Source organism: Lepidochelys kempii, chromosome 10 (assembly GCF_965140285.1).
Source record: "Lepidochelys kempii isolate rLepKem1 chromosome 10, rLepKem1.hap1, whole genome shotgun sequence".
Lineage (NCBI taxonomy): Eukaryota > Metazoa > Chordata > Testudines > Cheloniidae > Lepidochelys > Lepidochelys kempii.
This window is the reverse complement of record NC_136389.1, coordinates 84,697,347-84,718,122: the sequence shown is the minus strand read 5'-3', so window position 1 is coordinate 84,718,122 and position 20,776 is coordinate 84,697,347. Positions and strand designations below refer to the sequence as shown.

The 20,776-nt window shown below is 63.3% G+C and overlaps 1 protein-coding gene across 6 annotated transcripts; it reads left to right on the top strand.

Annotated features, from left to right (window-relative positions):
• Nucleotides 1-3,195: 3,195 nt before the first annotated feature.
• Nucleotides 3,196-20,706, top strand: UNC45A (unc-45 myosin chaperone A). 6 transcript variants are annotated; one of them, XM_078854700.1, is made up of 23 exons: nucleotides 3,196-4,265; nucleotides 5,686-5,899; nucleotides 7,675-7,949; nucleotides 8,036-8,154; nucleotides 11,253-11,411; nucleotides 12,524-12,560; nucleotides 12,663-12,838; nucleotides 13,047-13,139; nucleotides 13,696-13,863; nucleotides 14,511-14,679; nucleotides 15,016-15,186; nucleotides 15,350-15,521; nucleotides 15,798-16,098; nucleotides 16,375-16,469; nucleotides 16,653-16,794; nucleotides 16,989-17,129; nucleotides 17,306-17,433; nucleotides 17,660-17,726; nucleotides 17,975-18,088; nucleotides 18,375-18,490; nucleotides 18,618-18,735; nucleotides 18,825-18,980; nucleotides 19,497-20,706. In XM_078854700.1, the coding sequence occupies exons 1-23, from the start codon at nucleotides 4,199-4,201 to the stop codon at nucleotides 19,755-19,757; spliced, it is 3,459 nt and encodes a 1,152-aa protein (XP_078710826.1). In that variant the 5' UTR covers nucleotides 3,196-4,198; the 3' UTR covers nucleotides 19,758-20,706. The 6 variants fall into 6 exon arrangements, with proteins under 6 accessions (XP_078710826.1, XP_078710823.1, XP_078710824.1 ...); XM_078854697.1 differs by lacking the exons at nucleotides 3,196-4,265; nucleotides 5,686-5,899 and having other exon boundaries at nucleotides 7,677-8,154; XM_073304601.2 differs by lacking the exons at nucleotides 3,196-4,265; nucleotides 5,686-5,899; nucleotides 7,675-7,949; nucleotides 8,036-8,154 and adding an exon at nucleotides 10,264-10,341.
• The last annotated feature ends 70 nt before the right edge of the window (nucleotides 20,707-20,776 follow it).

Genomic DNA, 20,776 nt, shown 5'->3' with positions numbered 1-20,776 from the left:
TTCTCTGAGTTTGTCGTCAGCTTTTAGGCAAGAAAAGGCCTGTTTGCTCCTCCCGCCTTGTGTCTGGTTTGTGGCTCTTGCTGCTGGTTCCTGTGTGTGGAGAGAGACCTAACCTGGGCCGGGGGCTAAGATCCCGGGGCCAGAGGTGCTGGTTCTGGGCCTGCAGGAGGCAGGGGCTCCAAGGGCCTCTGCCCCCTTCAGCTGGTGGGACACCCACCCCCCTTCCATTTCCTGCTCTGGGGGGTTCTCTTGCGGCTTCAATTGACTGAGCCCACAGTGTCAGGGAGGGAGGCTTCTCCAGCCCTCCCTGAGAGCCTGCAGCCCCACCCAGCAGGGGGTGCTAAGGAGCGAGTGCCCCTCCACCCAGCCAAGTCCCCTGCTGCCCCCGCCCAGTCGGGGGCAGTAAGGACTGAGTGGCTCCCCTCACTGTTCCTGGCTGTTACGAGCAGTGAGGGAAGGTGGGAAAGCGGAGGGTGTAACAATGCTGGTCCTGGCGTGAGAGTGCCAATTCAGGACAAATTGCTTCAAGCAGGGCAGTTACAGCCCAAGGCTGGAGTTTCTATGTACACCAAGGCAAATCAAACCAGTCAGAGAGAGAGGACTTTGGTCTCACCCCACTGGCTAACCACAAGTCACACAAGCAATTCCCTTAGACACTCCAGTTTCCCAGTATCCCCACCAGTGCCGCTCGTTATGGGGACAAATGGTTATGAAAACCAATACCCCAGTAAAATAAAAGAGGTTCTCTCGTTTCCAAAGGACCAAGCCCCAGACCCAGGTCAATATACAAATCAGATCCTACCCACCAATCACGCTGTTGCCAATCCTTTAGAATCTAAAATCTAAAGGTTTATTCATAAACGGAAACAGATAGCGATGAGAGCTAGGATTGGTGAAATGGAATCAATGACATACAGTAATGGCAAAGTTCTTGGTTCAGGCTTGTAGCAGTGATGGCATAAACTGCAGGTTCAAATCAGGTCTCTGGAGAACATGCCCAGCTGGGGTGGGTCCTTCAGTCCTTTGTGTAGAACTTCCGTTTGTAGCAAATTCCCTCCACGGGCAAGAAGCAGGATTGAAGACAAGATGGAGATGAGGCATCAGCCTTTTATAGTCTCTTCCAGGTGTAAGAACCCCTCTTTGTTCTTACTGTGGAAAATTACAGCAAAATGGAATTTGGAGTCACACGGGCAAGTCCGTGCACACTTTGCTGAGTCACAAGGCGTATCTGCCTTCTCTCAATGTATCGCTGATGGTTCTTAATGGGCCATCAAGCAGGCTAGGCAGAGCTGACACCAACTTGTCTGGGGTGTCCCCCAGAAGCATAGCACAAGTTTGAAATACAGACAGTAGAGAGCCAATATTCATAACTTTAACTACAGAAATGATACACACAGATAGACAGCATAACCATAAACAGCAAACCATAACCTTGTCTTGGACACCTCATTTAACCCCCTTTATGTAAGATTTGGTGCCACTACAGGACCTTGGTTGCAACAATGATCTATATGGTCCCAGATTATGTCAATATGTCAATAACGTCACAGAGGGTTGCGCTGGTTCTTTAGTAGACCCCTCCCTGCCCCTCCTGGGAGCCGTAGTTCCAGGCCTCATTCTCCCTTGGGGCTGAGCTGTCTGGCCAGACTGTGTCCCCCCGGGCAGCACCGCAGTTGCCCTCTAACCAACTGTTCATCTCGATTTGAGACCCAAGTCTTGGTAATTCCTGTTCCACTAAACTCCACGGCCAGGCTGACAGCCCCTAGCTGGCAGAGCATTATAATGCCTGCCTTGTTGACCTGTTTTCTCTGGCAGCTGCCTCGGAGGGATGGAGCGGAAACAGACAAAGCTGAGGTGTGTTAAAGAGGGATAGTAGAGACCGGGAGGGGAGGGAGACCAGCCGCTGCTCTTTCCCCTGGTCACAACACAGATACAACGGGGCACCTAAGGGAACTGACAGTGAGCAAAAGGGAATATTTTAGAGAATGCACATGTAGTCTGTGGAACTCACTGCCGCTAGATTAAGAGCTGGGTAGGGTTAAAAAAGAATCCGATGTTTCTATGGAGAATGAGAAAGGTACAAAGAAGCAACCTGGCTTCCTCCTGCAGGGCAGGGGCCAAGCCCAACAGCTGTACCCAGGGCTAAGGGATGGCCTGTCAGGGCAGGTTATTCCACTGATACCTTCAGCAGGGCTCCTGTGCCTCCCCCAGAGGCAGCCAGTGCCAAGGAACAAGCTAGATGGATACGGGGCTGCTCCAGGCTAAGAATCTCACTGCCTATCACTGCTGCTCCCCTGGCCTGGCTGTGGGAATGGTTCTGAATGTGGCTCCTTGCCGCCATGCCCCCGCCACAGCTCCTGGCCGCAGCTGGGTGCGTGCAGGGAATCTGCCCTCAGGAGCAGCCTCCTGAGCATCTCTGGTTGCTATGGGGCCAGTGTCATTACACGGTGCGGCCCTGGGGCTGTGGAACTGCCCTGGCCTCCCCCAGGGCTAATTACTGCAAGGAGGGGGTGGGGCAGGAGGGTGCCTGCAGCTGCCTCTGGTAGTGCTGAGCACAGCTCCCTGCCCATGGGGCATGCAGGAGGCCACGCTCTGCCTTGTTTGTCTCTGCTCTCGGCACACAGCGCCGCTGGCTCCTGTCCTCAGTGCCCTGGAACAGCTAGCGTCAAGGCCTTCCCTGCAGCAGCTTCCCCCTCCTGGCTGGACCCCGTCCCTGCCAAGCCGGGCCCCATGTGCTGTCAATACTCCTTGCAGGCTGCTTGCTAGAGGGCCCTTGTCCCAGGGCTGTGAGCTTGGAGCACCAGGAGACCCTGCACGTACCAAACTGAAGGCCGTGGGATGGGAGCTCAGTGCTGGGGCCAGGCAGTGGCCTTGGGGCATGGGATGGTCCTGGGTACAATGCCAGGCTCAGGCTTGTGCTGCCCCCTAACGAACAGCTCTAGCCCCATGGTGTGGGAGAACCTCCCAGACTGGCCCCCAGGTAACGGGGGCAGGAGGCCTGCCTGAGTCTGCAGAGAGCCTGAAGCAGGAGACCGGAGGGGAATGGTGGCTCGCAGCAGTGCTGGTGGCTGGAACAGACCAGGCAGGTCTCTGCTGGCAGCTGGGGCGTGTGTGCACAGGTGAAAGGGTCCTGGCAGCCCGTGTGCAGGGTGCCCAGGGCTGGCTGCTCTGTGGGTGGGGCGGGCGGCAGCAGGAAGGGGCTGGCATGCTGCCCCCTCCCCCATCTGCAGGGCACCTATAAGTGCAGCAATTAGCGGCTCTGGCTCCTGAGCCACCGCTACTGGACCCTCTGGCGGGGGCCCAAGGCCCTGCCCCTGGGTGGGGAAAGGCAGGAGGGTGCTTGTCCTGGCAGGCCCTGGCTGGGCTGGGCTGGGCTGGTTCTCCCTCTGCCCTGCTTGGCAGGGGTCTTCTGAGAGGCCATCTTGTTGCTGTCCCCCCTCCCCGGTGCCCCTCATCCCTGCTGCGCTGCCATTCTCCAGGCCACGCGGTAACAGCTCTGCCTCTGCCCCATGGAACGTGACCAGGGCCCAGCCTTGCCAGGTGCTGGCACAGGGGGTTGGATGAGGGGCCTCTCACCCTAGGCAGGAGCATGGCCACCCCATGCCAGCCTCGCCACCCAGAGCTGGGTACGGTTGGACTTGTGCTGGCATAGCACTCCCTACTCCTCTGTGTGCCCTTGCCCACCTGCTCTCCAGCCAGAGCTGCCTTCCCCTCCTGCATCGAATCAGAACTCCTGTCGCCCCCAGGTTTGGCTTTATGAACAGAACTGCCTGTCTGCCCAGGCTAGGCTGCTCCAGGACTCCTCTCTCTGCCCTGCTCAGCCCACACCCTAGATCCTCTCTCCCCAGGGAGCCACTGCCCCGGCCCTGCCTGGGGGAGTCACTAGCACCCACTTTCTTGGCTGACAAGTGGGGCTCAGGAATGCCAACACCAGCCTCAAAAGTGCCTGCAGCCTCCTGCCCCACCGGGCACTGGCTCCCGGAGAGGCTCATTAGTGATGTGCCCGCCTCCTTGGCTCGGCCGGGTCCCAGTGGAGCCGGGCAGTAAGTGCAAAAGGCTCCTGCGGAGAGGCCTTAATGGCTGCGTGAGGGAGAGGTGCTTGCTGGGCCCGAGATGGAGGCGGGGGCAGGAGGGGCCGTGGTTTCTGTTTCCTCAGACTGGAGCCTGAGCTGCCTCTGCCCAAGGAGCAGACAAGAAGATGCTGCACAGACTCTTGCTGGGGGGCCTCCTCTGCACAACACTGCCTACCAGCTTCCTCGGCACGGGTAGGACACCCCTCGGCTCCCCAACCCCCTCAGCATGGGTAGGGCACCCCCTCGGTTCCCCAACCCCCTTGGCATGGGCACAGTGCCCTCTCAGCTCCCCAACCCCCTCGGCATGGGTAGGGCACCCCCTCAGTTCCCCAACCCCCTTGGCATGGGCACAGGGCCTTCTCAGCTCCGCAACCCCCTTGGCACAGGCACGGCACCCTGGTCAACTCCCCAAACTGCTCTGACTCCCACCCTGCTAGCTCTCTGCTGTCGCACAGCACTATTCACGCTGCTCATTCCGGGGGGCGAGTGTGCGTCTGGCCCCAAGGGGTTGGTGCAGGCCGGGGCAGAGGTGTGATTGGCACGGCCCTGGAGTCTCTCGTGTAGGCATGTCGGTGCATGTCCAGGGGTGGTGCGCTGTTCCGTGGGGTGTGGCCGGGCTGGGAAGTGTGCCCAGCTGGGTGTGAAGCCGGGCCACATTTCCCCTGCTGCCCTGCTGTCCTCAACTCCCTTCTCCAGCCTGGTCAGGACTAACATAGGACACTGCCCCGCCCCCTCCACGTGGGCAGTCTCCTTTGCCCCCCGCCAAACTCTCGTCCTTGGGGAGAGCGCTGACAGTGACACCAGGGGTCCCTTTGGGCTCAGCGTATCGGGCAGGCACCCTGCCAGCCATGCTGGAGGGTGCAGCACCAGGACTGGGCACTGTGAGATGGGAGCCAGCTCCAGAGGCCAGCATGGTTTGGTACTGCAGGCCCTCTGACACCCCTGCTGTGCTGGACAATCAGGGTCACAGCCCAGGGGGTGAGCACCCGGCCCTACCACGGCCAACACTAGGGTGCCCACAAGGAGCCACCGGCCGGCCACCCTTGGCTCATGAGCCGCTGAAAGGCGTGTGAAGCAAGCCCCTCTAGCCAGCGTACGTGGGCGAGCAAGTTGTTCTGGCTTGTGCAGCCCAGAGCCTGAGGGCCACAGGGTGGGGTCCCTGTGCATGGCGGGTCCCAGGCTAGGTCGGATTGTGAGGGAGAACTCAGCGAGCTTCCCCAGGCCACACCCGGCTCGGAGGCCAGCTGTAGCCACTTCCTGGCCATCCCCTGGAAGAGCTTCGGTCCCCCAGGAGGGCTCTCCCCAGCCCATCCCCACAGAGCCCTGGGAAGCTTCAGTCGGTCAGAGCATTTTGTCAGGGTTCTCCTCTTGGTGGTGTTGAGAATGAGGTCACCCTGGGGCCCCCTGAGACTGGGCTGGCCCTGCTCGGTGTCAGGCCTCCCACAAAGGTCTGTGAGCATGGGCCGTCCCCACCTGAGCTAAGGGGGGAGGGGGGACTCCATCAGCTGGTAGCAGTTGTAGGCTGTTATCTGCTGCGACCCTGTGGTAGGCCAAGCTCTTGTACTTGGCTCATGTTCTGAATAGTCTCTTTGGCTGGGACTTCCCCTTGCAGCCTCGGCCCGTAATCTGCACCTCTGCGAGGGATATCGCAGCCCTGATGGACGCTACCACTCCGGCTTCTACTGCCCACGCCTCACTGACCCCCCTGCACACAGGTGCTGCTGCCGCCACGGAGACCGTGCCCTGAAATCCTGCTGCCCCCAGCTGGAGTTTGAGAGCCTGAGAAGGGTCAATCTGTCCAACGTGCCCACCCCAGCCAGACTCAGGTAAGCAGCAGTGCCTGGCCCGTGTGTGCACTTGCGGGAGGGGAGGGGCTGCTTCAGGTTCTAATGCCAGCCATGTTTGCACCCCTTCTGGAGGGGCAAACCTCGCGTGACTTGTCGTGGCCATGCACCACGCACAGTTCTGCGTGAGCGCAGAACACTGCATGCTGACGGGTGCGCCTGGACCCTGGGAGCCACCCAGGTGAGCTGTAAAGAGGGGCTTGGGGCTCTCGGGAATGGCAGAGCTGCAAGGACCATGAGCTGGTTTTACATGAGCCAGAAAAGCCCTGGATAGACGTGCTGTGACAGGCACAAAGCTACACTTTATAAATCCCTAAAAAGAAAAGGAGGACTAGTGGCACCTTAGAGACTAACCAATTTATTTGAGCATGAGCTTTCGTGAGCTACAGCTCACTTCATCGGATGCATACCGTGGGAAATACAGTAGGGAGATTTATATACACACACAACATGAAAAAATGGGTGTTAACATACACACTGTAGGGAGAGTGATCACTTATGATAACACCCATTTTTTCATGTTCTGTGTGTATATAAATTGCCTCACTGTATTTTCCACAGTATGCATCCGATGAAGTGAGCTGTAGCTCACGAAAGCTCATGCTCCAATAAATTGGTTAGTCTCTAAGGTGCCACAAGTCCTCCTTTTCTTTTTGCGAATACAGACTAACACGGCTGCTACTCTGAAACCTATATAAATCCCTGTTACGCCCACACCTGGAATACTGCATGCAGTTCTGGGCACCCCAGCTCAGGAAGACACATTAGACTTGGAAAAGGCTCAGAGAAGGGCAACAACAATGATGAGGGGGATGGAACAGCTTCTGGATGAGGAGAGATGGAAAAGACTGGGACTGTTCAGCTGAGAAAAGAGACGACTGAGGGGGGATGTGATGGAGGTCTGTAAAATCAGGACGGGTGTGGAGAAAGTAGATAAGGACGTGTGATTTGCTCCTTCTCAGAAAACAGGAATTAGAGGTCACCCAATAAAATTATTAGGCAGCAGGTTTAAAACTAACAAAAGGAAGTACTTCTTCACACAACACACAATCAACCTGTGGAACTCCTTGCCAGGGGATGTTGTGCAAGCCTATAACAGGGTCCAAAAAAGAACTAGAGAAGTTCCTGCAGGAACTTACGACTATTCAATCAATGGCTGTAAACCAAGACAGTCAGGGACACACCCCATGCTCCGGATGTCCCTAAATCTCTGACAGCCTGAAGCTGGGAATGGATGACAGGGGATAGATCACTTGATAATTGCCCTGTTCTGTTCATTCCCTTTGAAGCATCTGGCACTGGCCACTGCCAGAAGATACTGGGCTAGATGGATCGTTGGCCTGACCCAGTCTGGCCGTTCTTATGTTGTAAAGGAAAATCATGCCTCTCTAATCCATTCAAGTGGCTGGAGCTCATTAACGGGCATTAACGACTCATGCCCAGCCCCGTTTTCCAGCAGCAGCTGCAAAGCAGCGACTCTCCATTCACAAGGGGTCCATGGGCAGTGCCTCTACTGAGCACCGGGGTCCATACATTTCCCTAGCAGCACCGGGCTCCCCAGGAGGGGCACGACGCCCCCTGGCATCGAGCTGGAGAAGATATGCAAGTAGGACAGGGCTGCCTGGGGGCACCCAATAGTGCCCAGTGGGGGACACCGCCTGGCATCTAGGTTCCCCTGGGAGAGTGGAAGCCACCCCTTGGTAGCAGTATCGTGCCCAGTGTAACACAGTTATTGCCTTGTACCTTCCCCCCACCAGGAACCCACTGCCCCTGCTGGCTGTGGGGCTCTACGGCCTTCTCGTCCTCACGCTCATGACCCTCGACTTCCTCCACTTCTGCAGACTCAACCAGCGCTGCTTTTACAGCCTCCCGAACAGCAGCCACCTGGGCAAGCACCTGGCCAGCTCCTTCCCGCACCGCTGCCCACAGCCCGGCCCGGCGCGAGGAGGGACCCGGCAGCAGGAGCTGCCCACGGCCCAGCCCGGCGCGAGGAGAAACCCAGCGGCAGGAGCTGCCCGCGGCCCGGCCTGGCGCGAGGAGAAACCCAGCGGCAGGAGCTGCCCGTGGCCCAGCCCGGCGCGAGGAGAAACCCAGCGGCAGGACCTGCCCACGGCCCAGCCCGGCGCGAGGAGGGACCCAGCGGCAGGAGCTGCCCGCGGCCCAGCCCGGCGCGAGGAGGGACCCAGCGGCAGGAGCTGGCTGTACCCACGGCCCAGGACAGCAAGTGTGACGAGCAGGTGCCAGTGACTGTGGGGTGACGCTTGGGGCAGAGGGCGTGTCGGCTGTCGGTATTACAGAGGTGCTGTTAGCAGAGCCCGGCAGGCTGCCACTGCGATAAAGCCAGCCCATGCCTCAGCCCCGCACTGTTTGGCCTGGCCCTTATAAAGTGCCTAAGCTGCTTGACAGGCCAAGCCCTGCCCCCGAGTGCTCTGTCTGGGATGTGACCTCTGGAGAGAGAGGAACCCTGGGGTGTGTGTAGTGGGGTGGAGTCACACGATGATACAAGCTGGGCAGGGCGGGGGTCTCCTGGCCCTTGTCCGATTCATTCCGCCCATGGCTCATCTGCTCAGGGTCCCTGGGGCTGCCTGCAGCTCCTCGTTCACAGGTAAAGGTGACAGCTGGTCGCACTCTCAGTTCCCATTTATTGCTGGTTGTGGCTCGATCCCCACCCTGGGCACCAAGGGCTGCGGGCGGGGTCCTTGCTTCTCCGTGGCCAGTCCAGCTGCTGCGCACCTGTTCAAGGGAGCATGGGAGGGTCCACAGGGTTATGTGTGATGGGCATCAGCATGGGGATGTGGGGGGTGCACGTTTGGGGTGTGGCATGTTCACGTGTGGGTGTGGGATGTGAGGGGTGTGCATGGGTGTATGTATGTGGGCAGGTGTGGGTGTGCGTGGGTGGGGGTGTGTGAAGGGGTGTGTGCATGGGTGGGTGTGCGTGTGTGTACACTCCTGCATTGCTGGAGTGAATGCTCACTGCACAGCTGTGGGTTTGGCCCTCCCCACTGTGGCACCAGCCGACCTGGTCACCTCTGCAGTGTCTGCCTCCTGAGCCGGTGGCCTGGGTCTGTGGTGAACTGGTGAACTGTGGTGAGCTGGGTCCCAGCTGCTGGGTCTGTGGTGAACGGGCTGCAGGTCTGGCTGCAGCCAAGTTGTGCCATTTGAGGACCCAGCACAGGTGGCTGAGCCATGTGGCAAATTGGAACTGGAGCCTGATGTTTGCCCAGGGTCAGTCTCCCTCCAGCCCAGCCAGTGCCACCCGCCTGAGCCCTAGCATTGCCAGGCATCTGGTTTTCGACTGGAACGCCTGGTCGAAAAGGGACCCCCGTGGCTCTGATCGGCGCCATTAAAAGTCTGGGCAGCGGTGCAGCAGGGCCCCGGGGCGAAGGCAGGCTCCCTGCCTGCTCTAGCTCTGCGCAGCTCCCGGAAGTGGCCCACATCCCTGCAAACCCCAGACGCATGGCGGCCAGGGAAGCTACGTGTGCTGCCCCCGCCCCGAGAGCCGACTCCGCAGCTTCCACTGGCCGGGACCCGTGACCAATGGGAGCTGCGGGGGCAGTGGCTGCAGGCAGGAGGGCAGTGCGCTGAGCCTCCCTGGCTGCCCACACCCATGCAGCTAGAGGCTGCAGGGGCCTGGCGGCCACTTCCCAACACCCACAGTAAGCACTGCCAGGACCCTGCACCCCCAAGCCTCTGCCCAGCCCTGAGCCCCCTCCTACACCCCAACCCCCTCATCCTTGGCCCCACCACAGAGCCTGCCCTGCACTCGCCCCCGCCCCGCTCTCCCGCCCCCGCCCCAGGCTGGGGGAGCGCGCGCGAGGGCGGCAGGGGGAGGGGCGGGCGGGGGTGGAGCCTGGAAGAAGGGGCGGGGCCTCGGGGCCGGGGTGTTCAGTTTTGTGCGATTAGAAAGCTGGGCACCCTAATGAGCCCTCCCGCGAGCCCTGCTGCTGTCCCACGTGCACGTCCCATCAGCCCCGGCGCCCCCCTAGGCACAGTGCCCAGGAGCCCAGCTGGCTCCCCTGGCCCTGGCTCAGAGACCCCGGCCCCGCTCCCCGGCCGGGGGTAGGCCGGGCTGCGCCCTTGGCTCCCCCCCACAGCCCGCACGGGGACGCGGCGCAGCGGCCCGGCCCCTGGACAGGCCCGCGTCATCGTTAGGGTCCAGAGTCAACGGGCGGCGCGGGCGGGCGGGGCTCGTGACCCCCCAGGTTAAGCACCGCCCCTTCCCTGAGCCCGTCACGTGATGCCGGCCTCCGCGTCAGCGGCGTCTCGGCGAGGCCGCCGGGAGGCGGGGAGGGGCGCTGACAGATGGCGTCATTGCGCCGCGCGCGCGGGGGGCGGGGCCCGGGCGAGGCAGGGGGCGGGGCGCGTCGCGTCACTGCGCGGAGGGAGCGGCCGGCTCGGCCTCCGGACTCGGCATGGAGGCGGCCGTGGGTGACCCGCCGGGCCCGGCTCGGGGGGAACGGACTGGGGGGGGCCCGGCTCCTGGGGGGGACGGACGGACGGACTGGGGGGGGGCCCGGCTCCTGGGGGGGACGGACGGACGGACTGGGGGGGGGCCCGGCTCCTGGGGGGGGAAGAGGGACGGACTGGGGGGGTCCCGGCTCCCGGGGGGGGAAGAGGGACGGACTGGGGGGGGCCCGGCTCCTGGGGGGGACGGACGGACGGACTGGGGGGGGGCCCGGCTCCCGGGGGGGGAAGAGGGACGGACTGGGGGGGGGCCCGGCTCCTGGGGGGGGGGGAAGGAAGAGGGACGGACTGGGGGGGGGCCCGGCTCCTGGGGGGGGGGAAGGAAGAGGGACGGACTGGGGGGGTCCCGGCTCCCGGGGGGGGAAGAGGGACGGACTGGGGGGGGTCCCGGCTCCCGGGGGGGGAAGAGGGACGGACTGGGGGGGGCCCCGGCTCCTGGGGGGGATGGACGAGGGACGGACTGGGGGGGGTCCCGGCTCCCGGGGGGGGGAAGAGGGACGGACTGGGGGGGGTCCCGGCTCCCGGGGGGGACGGACGGACTGGGGGGGGTCCCGGCTCCCGGGGGGGGAAGAGGGACGGACTGGGGGGGGGCCCGGCTCCTGGGGGGGGGGAAGGACGAGGGACGGACTGGGGGGGTCCCGGCTCCCGGGGGGGGAAGAGGGACGGACTGGGGGGGGTCCCGGCTCCTGGGGGGGGGGGGAAGGACGAGGGACGGACTGGGGGGGTCCCGGCTCCCGGGGGGGGAAGAGGGACGGACTGGGGGGGGTCCCGGCTCCTGGGGGGGATGGACGAGGGACGGACTGGGGGGGTCCCGGCTCCCGGGGGGGTCGGACTCCGGGGCTCTGGCCCCTCTGACTCTGTCTTTCCCCAGGGCGCGGCGGGGCAGCTGCGGCAGGAGGGGAACCGGCTCTTCCAGGCCGGGGACTACGCGGCCGCGCTGGCGTCCTACACCCGGGCCCTGGAGCTGGGCGCGGGGCCCCCGGAGTGCGCGGTGTTGCACCGCAACCGGGCCGCCTGCCACCTGAAACTGGTGAGCCGGGGGACGCCCGGCGTGGGGCTCGGTGACCGCATGGCGCCCGCCCCACTGCGCTGCCAGCCTGAAGCCGCTGACTCGGCGGAGCTGTCTGGGTTAGCGGCACCTCCTGCCCCCCGAGGTGGGGATCCCTGGGCCAGTGGGCGCGGGGGGGAAGGGCAGCTTGCCAAGGCTCTTCTGGCAAGTCAGCATCCGAGGCAAGCAAAAGGCACTTGGGTAGCGGAGCGATGGGTGCAGGGTGAGACCTAGGCAGGTCGATAACGGGGGCCTTTTCCCGTCCCCGCTCTGGCTCTCAGGGCTACCTCCTGGGCTGGAAGGGCTGGTGAGCACTGCCCGGCGCCATCGCTCTGGAGCATTGCACCTGTGCCAGGGGGAGTAGCAGGGAGGCCGGGCGGTGACACGTGTGACCCCGGCCAGGGACTGGCGTGAAGCCCAATGTTCCAACTTCCCTCGCTGGGCACCGGGAGTCACAACCTCTGCGCCCGCTGGCAGGTCTCTGGGATGCATCGAGCAGCCTGCTGCTGCCGCACCTGGGGGGCGGGGTGGCTCTCTGGCCCAGCAGGCTGCTGTGACTCCCTACTTTTCAGGTTCCACCTTATCTGCTCTTACACAACGTGTGTCCCCTCCCCAGGGAGCCCCAAGCTGCTCTGGGCAGGAGGGGCGGCACCAGTGATTGTGTGGCTGGGGTGTGGGTTGAGCCCCCCGAGCTGGGGGTAGGGGGATCCGGAGACCCCCAGAGCAGGTGGCCCCATGGAAGTGGAAGTTCGGTGGGCCTGAGGGAAGGCGATTCCTGCATTGTGAGGCCAGCAGGGCCCATGGCGCTGGTCTGGTCTGAGGAGGGATGTCCTGGGCAGGGTGGGCTGAGCTGAACAGTGGGGAAAAAAAATCTGTCTGTCGCTGTGGCAACTCCATGGAAACATCTGCTCAGTGATATCTGAAAATCCAGGAACCTCCCCCTGTGGACAGGTCAGTCTCTCCTCCTCTGATCTGGGCTTTTAGCACCTCCCCTGTCCATGACAGGCCTGGAGGCTAGTGGGACCCAGCCTGGCCGTCTTGTGCTTCTAACACCATGGCGACCCGCCTCTCTCACCTGCCTCCCTTCTTTGCAGGAAGATTATGCCAAGGCAGAAGCTGATGCGTCTAAAGGTACGGCAGGGTGGGTTGTCGGTCAGCTTGCTGTTTCCCCAGTTGGGGGTAGGGGGAGCGGGCCCAAAGGCCCCCTCTGACTGTGCTCTGGTCTCTGCTCAGCCATTGAAGCCGATGGCCACGACGTCAAGGCGCTGTTCCGCCGCAGCCAGGCGCTGCAGAAGCTGGGCCGCCTGGACCAGGCGGTCTACGACCTGCGCAGATGTATGAGCCTGGAGCCCAAGAACAAGGCCTTCCAGGAGGCATTGCACGACCTGGGGAGCAGCATGCAGGAGAAGGTGAGCGCAGCAAGGCCTGGGCGAGGGCTCTGGAGGGCCAACACTGCCAGCACTTTACTGGCCTCTGAGAAGCCATGCTGCTCCCAGCCTCATGGCCCAGGCGGGGCCGGGCTGCTGACCCATCTGCTGACCCATCTGCAGGCCGAGGCTGGACTCCCACTGCAGGGTGATAGAGGCCATCACTAACCTGTCCCTCCGTCTGTCTCAGATGAAGCTCATGTCCTGCACGGACTCCAAAGTAGAGCAGATGTTTCAGATCTTACTGGACCCCAAAGAGACAGACACAGACAAAAAACAGAAGGTACCAGCTCTGAGCAGCCCCAGGGCAGGGTGTGGGGGTGGGAGCTGTCTGTGACCAGGGGAGGGAATGTGGTGGGGGTGGAGGGTGGGAACTGGAGTGGCTAGGCAGGTGCTGACAGGGGAGGGAATGTGGTGGGGGAGGGGGACTGTCTGGATGGGGTGCTGGGGGGAGTTATGGTGGGGGAGGGGAGACTGTCAGGGGGAGCGGGAGTAGCTGAGTAGGTGCTGGTGGGGGGTGGGTTCCAGTCCCTAAGCAGATGTTGCTCACTAAAGCATGAGCTGTGGGGCGGTGGGAGAGGCTGTTGTGGCTCTGGGCATGGGCACTTGTGTTCCCGCTGCAGGAGGCTCCGGCTTGGCAGGTCTGAGCTGCTGGAAGCCAAGGGGGCCCCCTCTCACTGGCTGCCCAGGCAGTGATCCCACCTGGGACCCCTTGGTGTCCTGCATGCTGGTGCCAGTGAGGTTCCTCACTCCCTGGGCTCCTTCCCTGGGTTGAGCCCAGCCCCGCAGCCTCCCTGCTGAGTGCAGCTTGCCAGCTGCATATGACTCCTGTCTCCCAGGCAGCGCAGAACCTGATTGTGCTGGCCCGGGAAGAGGCTGGGGCGGAGAAGATCTTCCAGAGCAATGGTGTCCGGCTGCTGCAGCTCTTGCTGGACACGGGCAGAGAGGATGCGACGCTGGCGGCTCTGCGCACTCTGGCTGGCCTGTGCTCTGGGCACCGTTCGCGGGTAGGTGTGGGCTGCTCTCAGGGCTTGGGGCCTGTGCCCCGTGCAGACGTGTGTCCCCCACGGGACCAGCGGATTTGGTTGCAGGGTGTGCTGGTGGGAGATTCACCCTGGCGGTTGCGACCTGCAGTTACTGACGCTGCAGTAACCAGGGCCACTGCTGCCTGGCCTGGCCTGGCCGGGGCTCCATCCCCTTGTGTGGGCTGTGGTGGGAGAGAGGAGCCTGCCCGGCTCCACCTCTGTAGCTGGGGTCAAGGACTGCAGCAAGGGGGGGGCTGTCAGTGCTGATCTGCATTGCGCCTGCCCAGCTCAGCCTGGCTGCCCCGGTGTGAAGCCTCTTCCTGCCTCGCTCTCCTCTGGCGGTGACTCCGCAGCCCGCCTCCTGCAGGGCCAGCTCCCAGGCTGTTGTGCCCATCCGTCCCCACCCTGCTGTCTAGCTGGCGAGATCCCTCCCTTCCCTTTGCCAGCGTGGCTAGCGTTCGCCGGAGAGCATTTGGGGGGTGTGGGCCCCTGGCCATGGCAGGCACTGCTGGGTATCTGCACAGGGCAGCTGGGACTTGCTGGGGCCAAGTGTGGGGTGAAGGGGCAGCGCTGGGGGGGCTTGGGGCTTCTCAGCAATCTTCTAGCAGGCTGCTCTGCTGTGCTCACAGACCATGGCCATCCTCGCGGAGCTGGGGGCACCACGCATTTCGGCGATGCTGGGAGCGGAGCATGAGCAGGTGTCTCTGGCGGCCTGTAACCTGCTGCAGGTCATGTTTGACGCACTGAAGGAGGGGCTGCAGAGGGACTTCCGTGGCAAGGAGGAAGCCCTTGTGCTGGGTGAGTGATCCATTCTCTCTGCTCAGTGGCAGGTTCCAGAGAGGCCATGTCCTGGCCAGACCTTACCCGTGTCCCTGGATTTCCAGTGGCAGGTGGTGGATCGCCTGGCACAAGCCTCTCTGATGTCCCCCTGGTGCCAGGCAACTTTGTGGGTGCCCATCCTGTGATAGGAGGGATGGAGAAGGGGCCTGTGTGGAACACCTGGGGCTGTGATTTGGGGTACCCTGGGCTCTGTGCCTCATCCCACCATTTCCTGTGCTCCCAGCTGCCCGTGAGGGGGCCAGGGGCTGGGCGGGGAGGGGGGTACTGACGTTCTTGGCGTTTGCTGTCTGCCAGATCCCTCGAAGGAGCTGAAGCTGCTGATTGCGCACCTCTTGGAAATGCTGACCCGGGAGGGGGCCTCAGCCCACGGCCGCAACAACACCCTCAACCTCCTGATCAAAGTGGTGCCGCGGAAATCGCTGCGTGACCCCAACAACAGCCTGACCCTCTGGGTCATCGACCAGGGTAAGAGCTGCTCAGAGCACCCCCAGGGCTGCCACACCCCTCCCAGCTCCCCCCCACTCATGCCTGTGCTGGCATGGGTCCCTCGCTCAGCCAGAGTCGCCTGCTCCCTGAGAGCTTGTGAGCCTGTTGCTGAGGGCAGTGTCTGAGCGCCCTGCCCTTGCAGGCCTGAAGAAGATCCTAGAAGTGGGGGGCACGGTGTGCGAGGCCCCTGGCAGCCTGCTTGCGACAGAGAACAGCCGGATGAGCGCTGCTGTCCTGCTGAGCAAGCTCTACAGTGACCTGAAGTGCGACGCCGAGAGGGAGACCTTCCACCGGCTGTGCGAAGACTATGTCAGGTGAGGAGCAGCCCCATGCCCTGGGCACAGCCTGGGCGCCACCTCTCCTCAGCCAGGCCATTCCCTGACCGCTGGCAGGAATGTTCCCTGCTCCTGGGGTCTGTGCCCGGCAGGGATCGGCAGCTCAAGGAGGAAAGGAGCTACCAGCCTTGCTGTTCTTGGGGGTGGGATGGCTGGAGCTGGGCCTGCTGCTGGCACCGGGCCTGCAGGGTGGGTGGGGGCTACAGCTGATGCCCCCGGGCAGGGTTAGCCTTTCTTGCTGCTCTTCCCCTCCAGGAGCTGGTTTGAGGGGCATGGGTTGGCTGGGAAGCTTCGTGCCATCCAGACGGTGTCGTGCCTGCTGCAGGGCCCCTCGGAAGCTGGGAACCAGGTGCTGGAGCTGGAGGGGATCATGGAGAGTGTGCTGGCTCTGTGCGCCTCCGTGCGGGAGGTCGACCAGCTGGTGGCCGTGGAGGCTCTGATCCATGCCGCTGACAAGGCCAAGCGGGCGTCTTTCATCACGGCCAACGGGGTGACCCTGCTCAAGAACATCTATAAGTGCAGCGGGAGGGACAGCATCCGCATCCGGGCCTTGGTGGTGAGGAGCCCAGCGAGGGGGGCTGTCCCTGAAGGGTAGAGCGTCCTGCTGGAGGCTGAGCTGCTGCATCTGGGCACAGCGGGAGATGCTCTCACAGGGCTGGAAGCGTTCAGGGGCTGCGTGTGTGGCTGCAGGGCCCATGGCAGGCCTGCGGAAGCCCTTGGGCTGATGAGTTTGTGTCCAGCCCAGGTGGGCGGGGGTTCCCATTGGCAGGGTCCCCCCAAGGCATGCTGCAGGCAGGGAGGGGCTGGCCTGATGTGCTGTTCTTTGCTGCAGGGGCTCTGCAAGCTGGGCTCTGCCGGAGGCACCGATTTCAGCATGAAGCAGTTCGCCGAGGGCTCCACCCTGAAACTGGCCAAGCAGTGCCGCAAGTGAGGGCCTGGGGGTGGGGGGACGTCCAGGCACAGGGAGTGGGGAGAGGTCCCAGGGTCAGGGGAGCATCTGAGGGCTGGTGCCGGGGGGGGGTCCAGGTGGATCCTGTAGCACCCAGCCCCCAGGCTGCCGCCACCACAGTGGGGTGCCGGCACAGGCTCATGGCTGCTCCCCTCCCGCAGGTGGCTGTGTAACGAGGTGATCGACGCGGGCACACGGCGCTGGGCGGTGGAGGGCCTGGCCTACCTCACCTTCGACGCGGACGTCAAGGAGGAGTTTGTGGAGGACAAGGCAGCTGTGCAGGCCATGTTCCAGCTGGCCAAGGTGATGCTGCTGCTGGGGCAGCGCTGGGGGAGGGGGGGCTGTGTCGGTGTCAGGATAGCATGTTGCGGGGGGTGGCTCAGTGGGGCAGAACTGGGAGCTGCTTGCAGGCGATTGCTCCGTGGGGCCAGCCGGCCTAGCGGTGAATCCCACTTGTAGCGCACGGTTTGCTGAGCGTCCCCTGCTGTTCCCTGCAGTCAGAGGACAGGAGTGTGCTGTTCGCCGTGGCCTCGACGCTGGTGAACTGCACCAACAGCTACGACCACGAGGAACCAGACCCCCAGATGCTGGAGCTGGCCAAGTATGCCAAGCAGCACGTCCCAGAGCAGCACCCCAAGGTCAGGAGAGGGGCTGGGCTGCGCCCCAAGGGATTTCTGCACCCTGCCGGAGCCTGGCAGTGCGGCCTGCGCAGCACTGTGTTGTGCTGGGCCCCCTGGGAGGAAAGGGGCTGATGGGTGTGGGCGGGGGCGGGCAGAGCCTTGTGTGTACTGTATAGCTGTCATTCCCCGCACAGGATGAGCCAGGCTGTGTGAGGCGGCGGGTGCACAAGCTGCTGGCTGCCGGGGTGGTGTCAGCTCTCACTGGCATGGTGAAGAGTGAGAACCCGGCGCTGACCAACTCCTGCCGGGAGCTGATCTCCAGGTGAGGCTGTGCCCGTGGGGGGTGGCTGGCCGGCCCTCTGAGCCACATGCCCAGCGGGTTCTGGGTTCCCCTGTGCATGGGAGCAGAGCACTGTGGGGTCCTGCCCAGTGCAGGGAGCCCCAGGGTGCGAGCATGGATCTGCACCTGGCGAGGGGGCCAGGTGCTCGCACCCTCCCTGTCTCTGCTTGTGCTGACTGCAGCGGCCGCTGCTGCTCTTTGCCCCCAGGGTGTTCCTGGCCGTGGTGGAGGAAGCAGTGGACAGAGGCAGCGTGGTGGCCCAGGGAGGGGGAAAGGTGAGATGCCAGGGCTCCCAGCTTCTCCCCTCGTCTCTCTACAGCGCCCCCCTGTGGGCTGGGTGCATAGCATGAGGCGGGAGGGAAGCGAATGGCCCTGCAGGGGTTGGGGGTTTCTGGCAGAGTCCCTGGGCTGGGGTGTCCCCGCCAGGCGGGGCTATCTCTAGGGACCCAGGGTGGGGGTGGCGAGCTGGGTGTTGGCAGGGCTGCTGGGCCCTGGCTCTGTACTGACAGCCCTGTCCCCCCAGACACTCATCCCGCTGTCCCTGGAGGGTACCGAGGTGGGGCAGGCCAAGGCTGCACAGGCACTGGCGAAGATCACCATCACCTCCAACCCTGAGATGGCGTTCCCTGGAGAGCGGGTCAGTGCGACCCGGCGTGTGCTGTTCTGGGGTGGAGGGGCTGCCCCCAGCAGTCCACACCTGGGCAGAGTTTTTGCCTGGGACTTTCCTCATACTGGGGGTCTCTGGGAGGGCAGGGGTCTCGCGGCTGCTCCTCCCCAGGGGAGGCAGCGACTCGTGTTGGCTGAGTCTGAGCTGCTCTTGGTGGCGGATCTGCTGCCCGTGCGGGGAAGTCCCTGCAGCGTGGGATGTCTGGGCGTTCTGCAGCCACAGCCTGAGCCCCTCTGACTGCTGCCTTGCTCCCCAGATCTATGAGGTGGTCAGACCCCTGGTGAGTCTCCTGCACGTGCACCGCACAGGCCTGGAGAACTTCGAGGGGCTGATGGCGTTAACCAATCTGGCCGGGATCAGCGAGAGGCTGAGGTAGGAGGAGCTGCATTGCGCCTGGCAGTCAGGCGGGTCCCTTCTGCTAGCAGACCCCCCTCACCCAGCACCAAAGCCACCCTCTGTCCCAGGTGGGAGCGGGGCGCTCACTTGTTTCGTGTTGCAGGCAGAAGATCCTGAAGGAGAAAGCGGTGCCCATGATCGAGGGCTACATGTTTGAGGAGCACGAGCTGCTCCGTCTGGCTGCCACTGAGTGTATGTGCAACATGGCCATGAGCACGGAGGTGAGGGCCGGCATGGGCAGGGCGGGGGTCTGGGGGAAGGGCCCGCCCTCTGGCAGGAGGGCATTCCCCATTCTGGCTCTGGCTTGCAGGTGCAGGAGCTCTTCCTGGCCGAGGGCAGCGACCGGCTGAAGCTGCTGGTTCTGTACAGCGGGGAGGACGACGAGAAGCTGCGGCGAGCAGCCTCCGGCACCTTGGCCATGCTGACCTCACTGCTGCCCCCGATCTGCAGGAAGATCACGCAAGTGGTGAGAGTGCCCCCGCCCTGCCCTTGTGCTCGGCCCCCACTGTCAGGAACGAGCTCAGCCTCCTTCCCCAGCTGCTCTCCGCTAGTGGGGGCACAAGCTGGTCTGCTGCGGCTGCCTGCGGGGTGGAACATGCCGCTGGCCTTGCGGAGGGGCACAGAACATGGGATCCTGGTGTGGAATTTCAGTCTCTTGTGACTTTGCAATGAGTGCTGGGAGGGTGGCACGTATGCAGGGCAGAGCAGGAAGGAGCAGCATGTCCTGGCTGCGGCAGGCAGCCAGCTCCGTTTCTCTGGCATGTTGTGGGAAGGGGCGGGGGCCGGCTGAGGCTCAGGGACGGTACAAGTGCCAGAGGGGGCAGCAGCAGCTGGTCTGTGGGTCTGTCCAGGAAGCAGGACTCCGGGCTGGGGTTTCGGCTCCGAGAGTAGCCTGGGTGTGCTGGACGGCTCCCCGCCCAGGTTCTGTGTCCATACAGGCGCTCAGGGCCTGGCTCAAGCCCGTCTCCCTGTCTCCCCCCAGACGGATCACTGGCTGGAGATCCTGCAGGCCCTGTTGCTCAGCCCCAACGAGGAGCTGCAGCATCGTGGCGCTGTGATCGTGCTGAACATGATGGCAGGCCGGGAGATTGCAGCCAAGCTCATGGAGAGCGAGATGCTGGAGATCCTGTCCGTACTTGCCAAGGAGGAGTGCGACAAGCCCCGTGTGGCCCAAGCTGCCAAGGAGTGCCTGGCGCAGGCCGTGGCATGTGGGCTGATCAAACCCAACGTGAATGGAGAGTGACAGGCTGTCCTGTCTGGGCTCTCCTTCCTCTGTGCACGCACTGCTCTGGGCTTGCAGCACACCCAGCTGCTGCTAGGGAAAGACACGCTGCCTTCGGAGGCTGGAGCCCCTGGGGTGCAGGTGGCCACGATGGGGGCTGAAGCTGCCTGTTGTATCTTGTCTTAACCGAAGAGGGTATGCAGTTGAGGCAGGGCCTGCCTGTGTGTGCTAGACACAGGGGTGCTCTGCAATGCTCTCGGGTACGTTTCTTCTCTGCACCCATGAGCTGCTGCAGGGTCCCCTTGACACTCTCCCGTCTAGCCTGGAGCTGCCAGCCTCTGCTGAGAGCTCCGGGCATCCAAGTCCTGCTGCACCCTGTGCTTGTCTCTGCCTGCCTGAGCAACGCCCCCGCGTGTGCTCCCACTGCAGATGGATGCTGAGCTGGGGCCGTCTGCACTTGCTGCCCCCCAGGAGGGGTCTTTGCACCTGCACCTGTCTTCTTGTGCCTAACGCGTCTGTCTGTCTCCTCCAAGCGCTCTGACCCCCACAGCTCTGCTCTGGGCTGGCGGGGAGGGCATTCTTCAGGCACAGCGGCTCTGGGGTGATGGGCTGGCTGCTGTTTAGCAGCTATGTGGGATCGGAGGGGCAGCACCCTCGGTTGGCGCTGTCCTGCTGTTCCCCTGAGGCGGTGAGTGGCTGAATGCAGCAGCTGTTTGGACTGGTCTGAGCAGCTGGATCAGCCCTCGCTCTCCTGCCTCCCTCTGGCTCCAGGGGCCTGCTGAATGCGTGTGAAGGAGCCACCGCTGGCCCCGCTGCTGGGGTTGTGGCCTGTCTGTCTTCTCATGATTGTCCCTATCGCTGTAGGATGAACACCTCCCGGGCGTTGCATTTACCTGTGGTGGTGGGGGGTGAGGGAAAGCAGGCCTTGGAGGCACTGTATTGTATTTTCCTAATAAAGCCACCCCCTCCAGCCCCGTGGACTGAATTTACCAAAGCGAAGCACTAAGGCCAGGGGCCTGGTTCACCGTGGGGAGGGGGCT

What these genes read in the sequence shown, in the direction of transcription:
- UNC45A (XM_078854700.1), top strand. Translation starts at nt 4,199, where the DNA reads ATGCTGCACAGACTCTTGCTGGGGGGCCTCCTCTGCACAACACTGCCT. An exon ending in CCCACCCCAGCCAGACTCAG is followed by an intron (nt 5,900 to 7,674) that starts GTAAGCAGCAGT and finishes TCCCCCCACCAG; the next exon opens with GAACCCACTGCCCCTGCTGG. An exon ending in TGCCCGCGGCCCGGCCTGGC is followed by an intron (nt 7,950 to 8,035) that starts GCGAGGAGAAAC and finishes CCCACGGCCCAG; the next exon opens with CCCGGCGCGAGGAGGGACCC.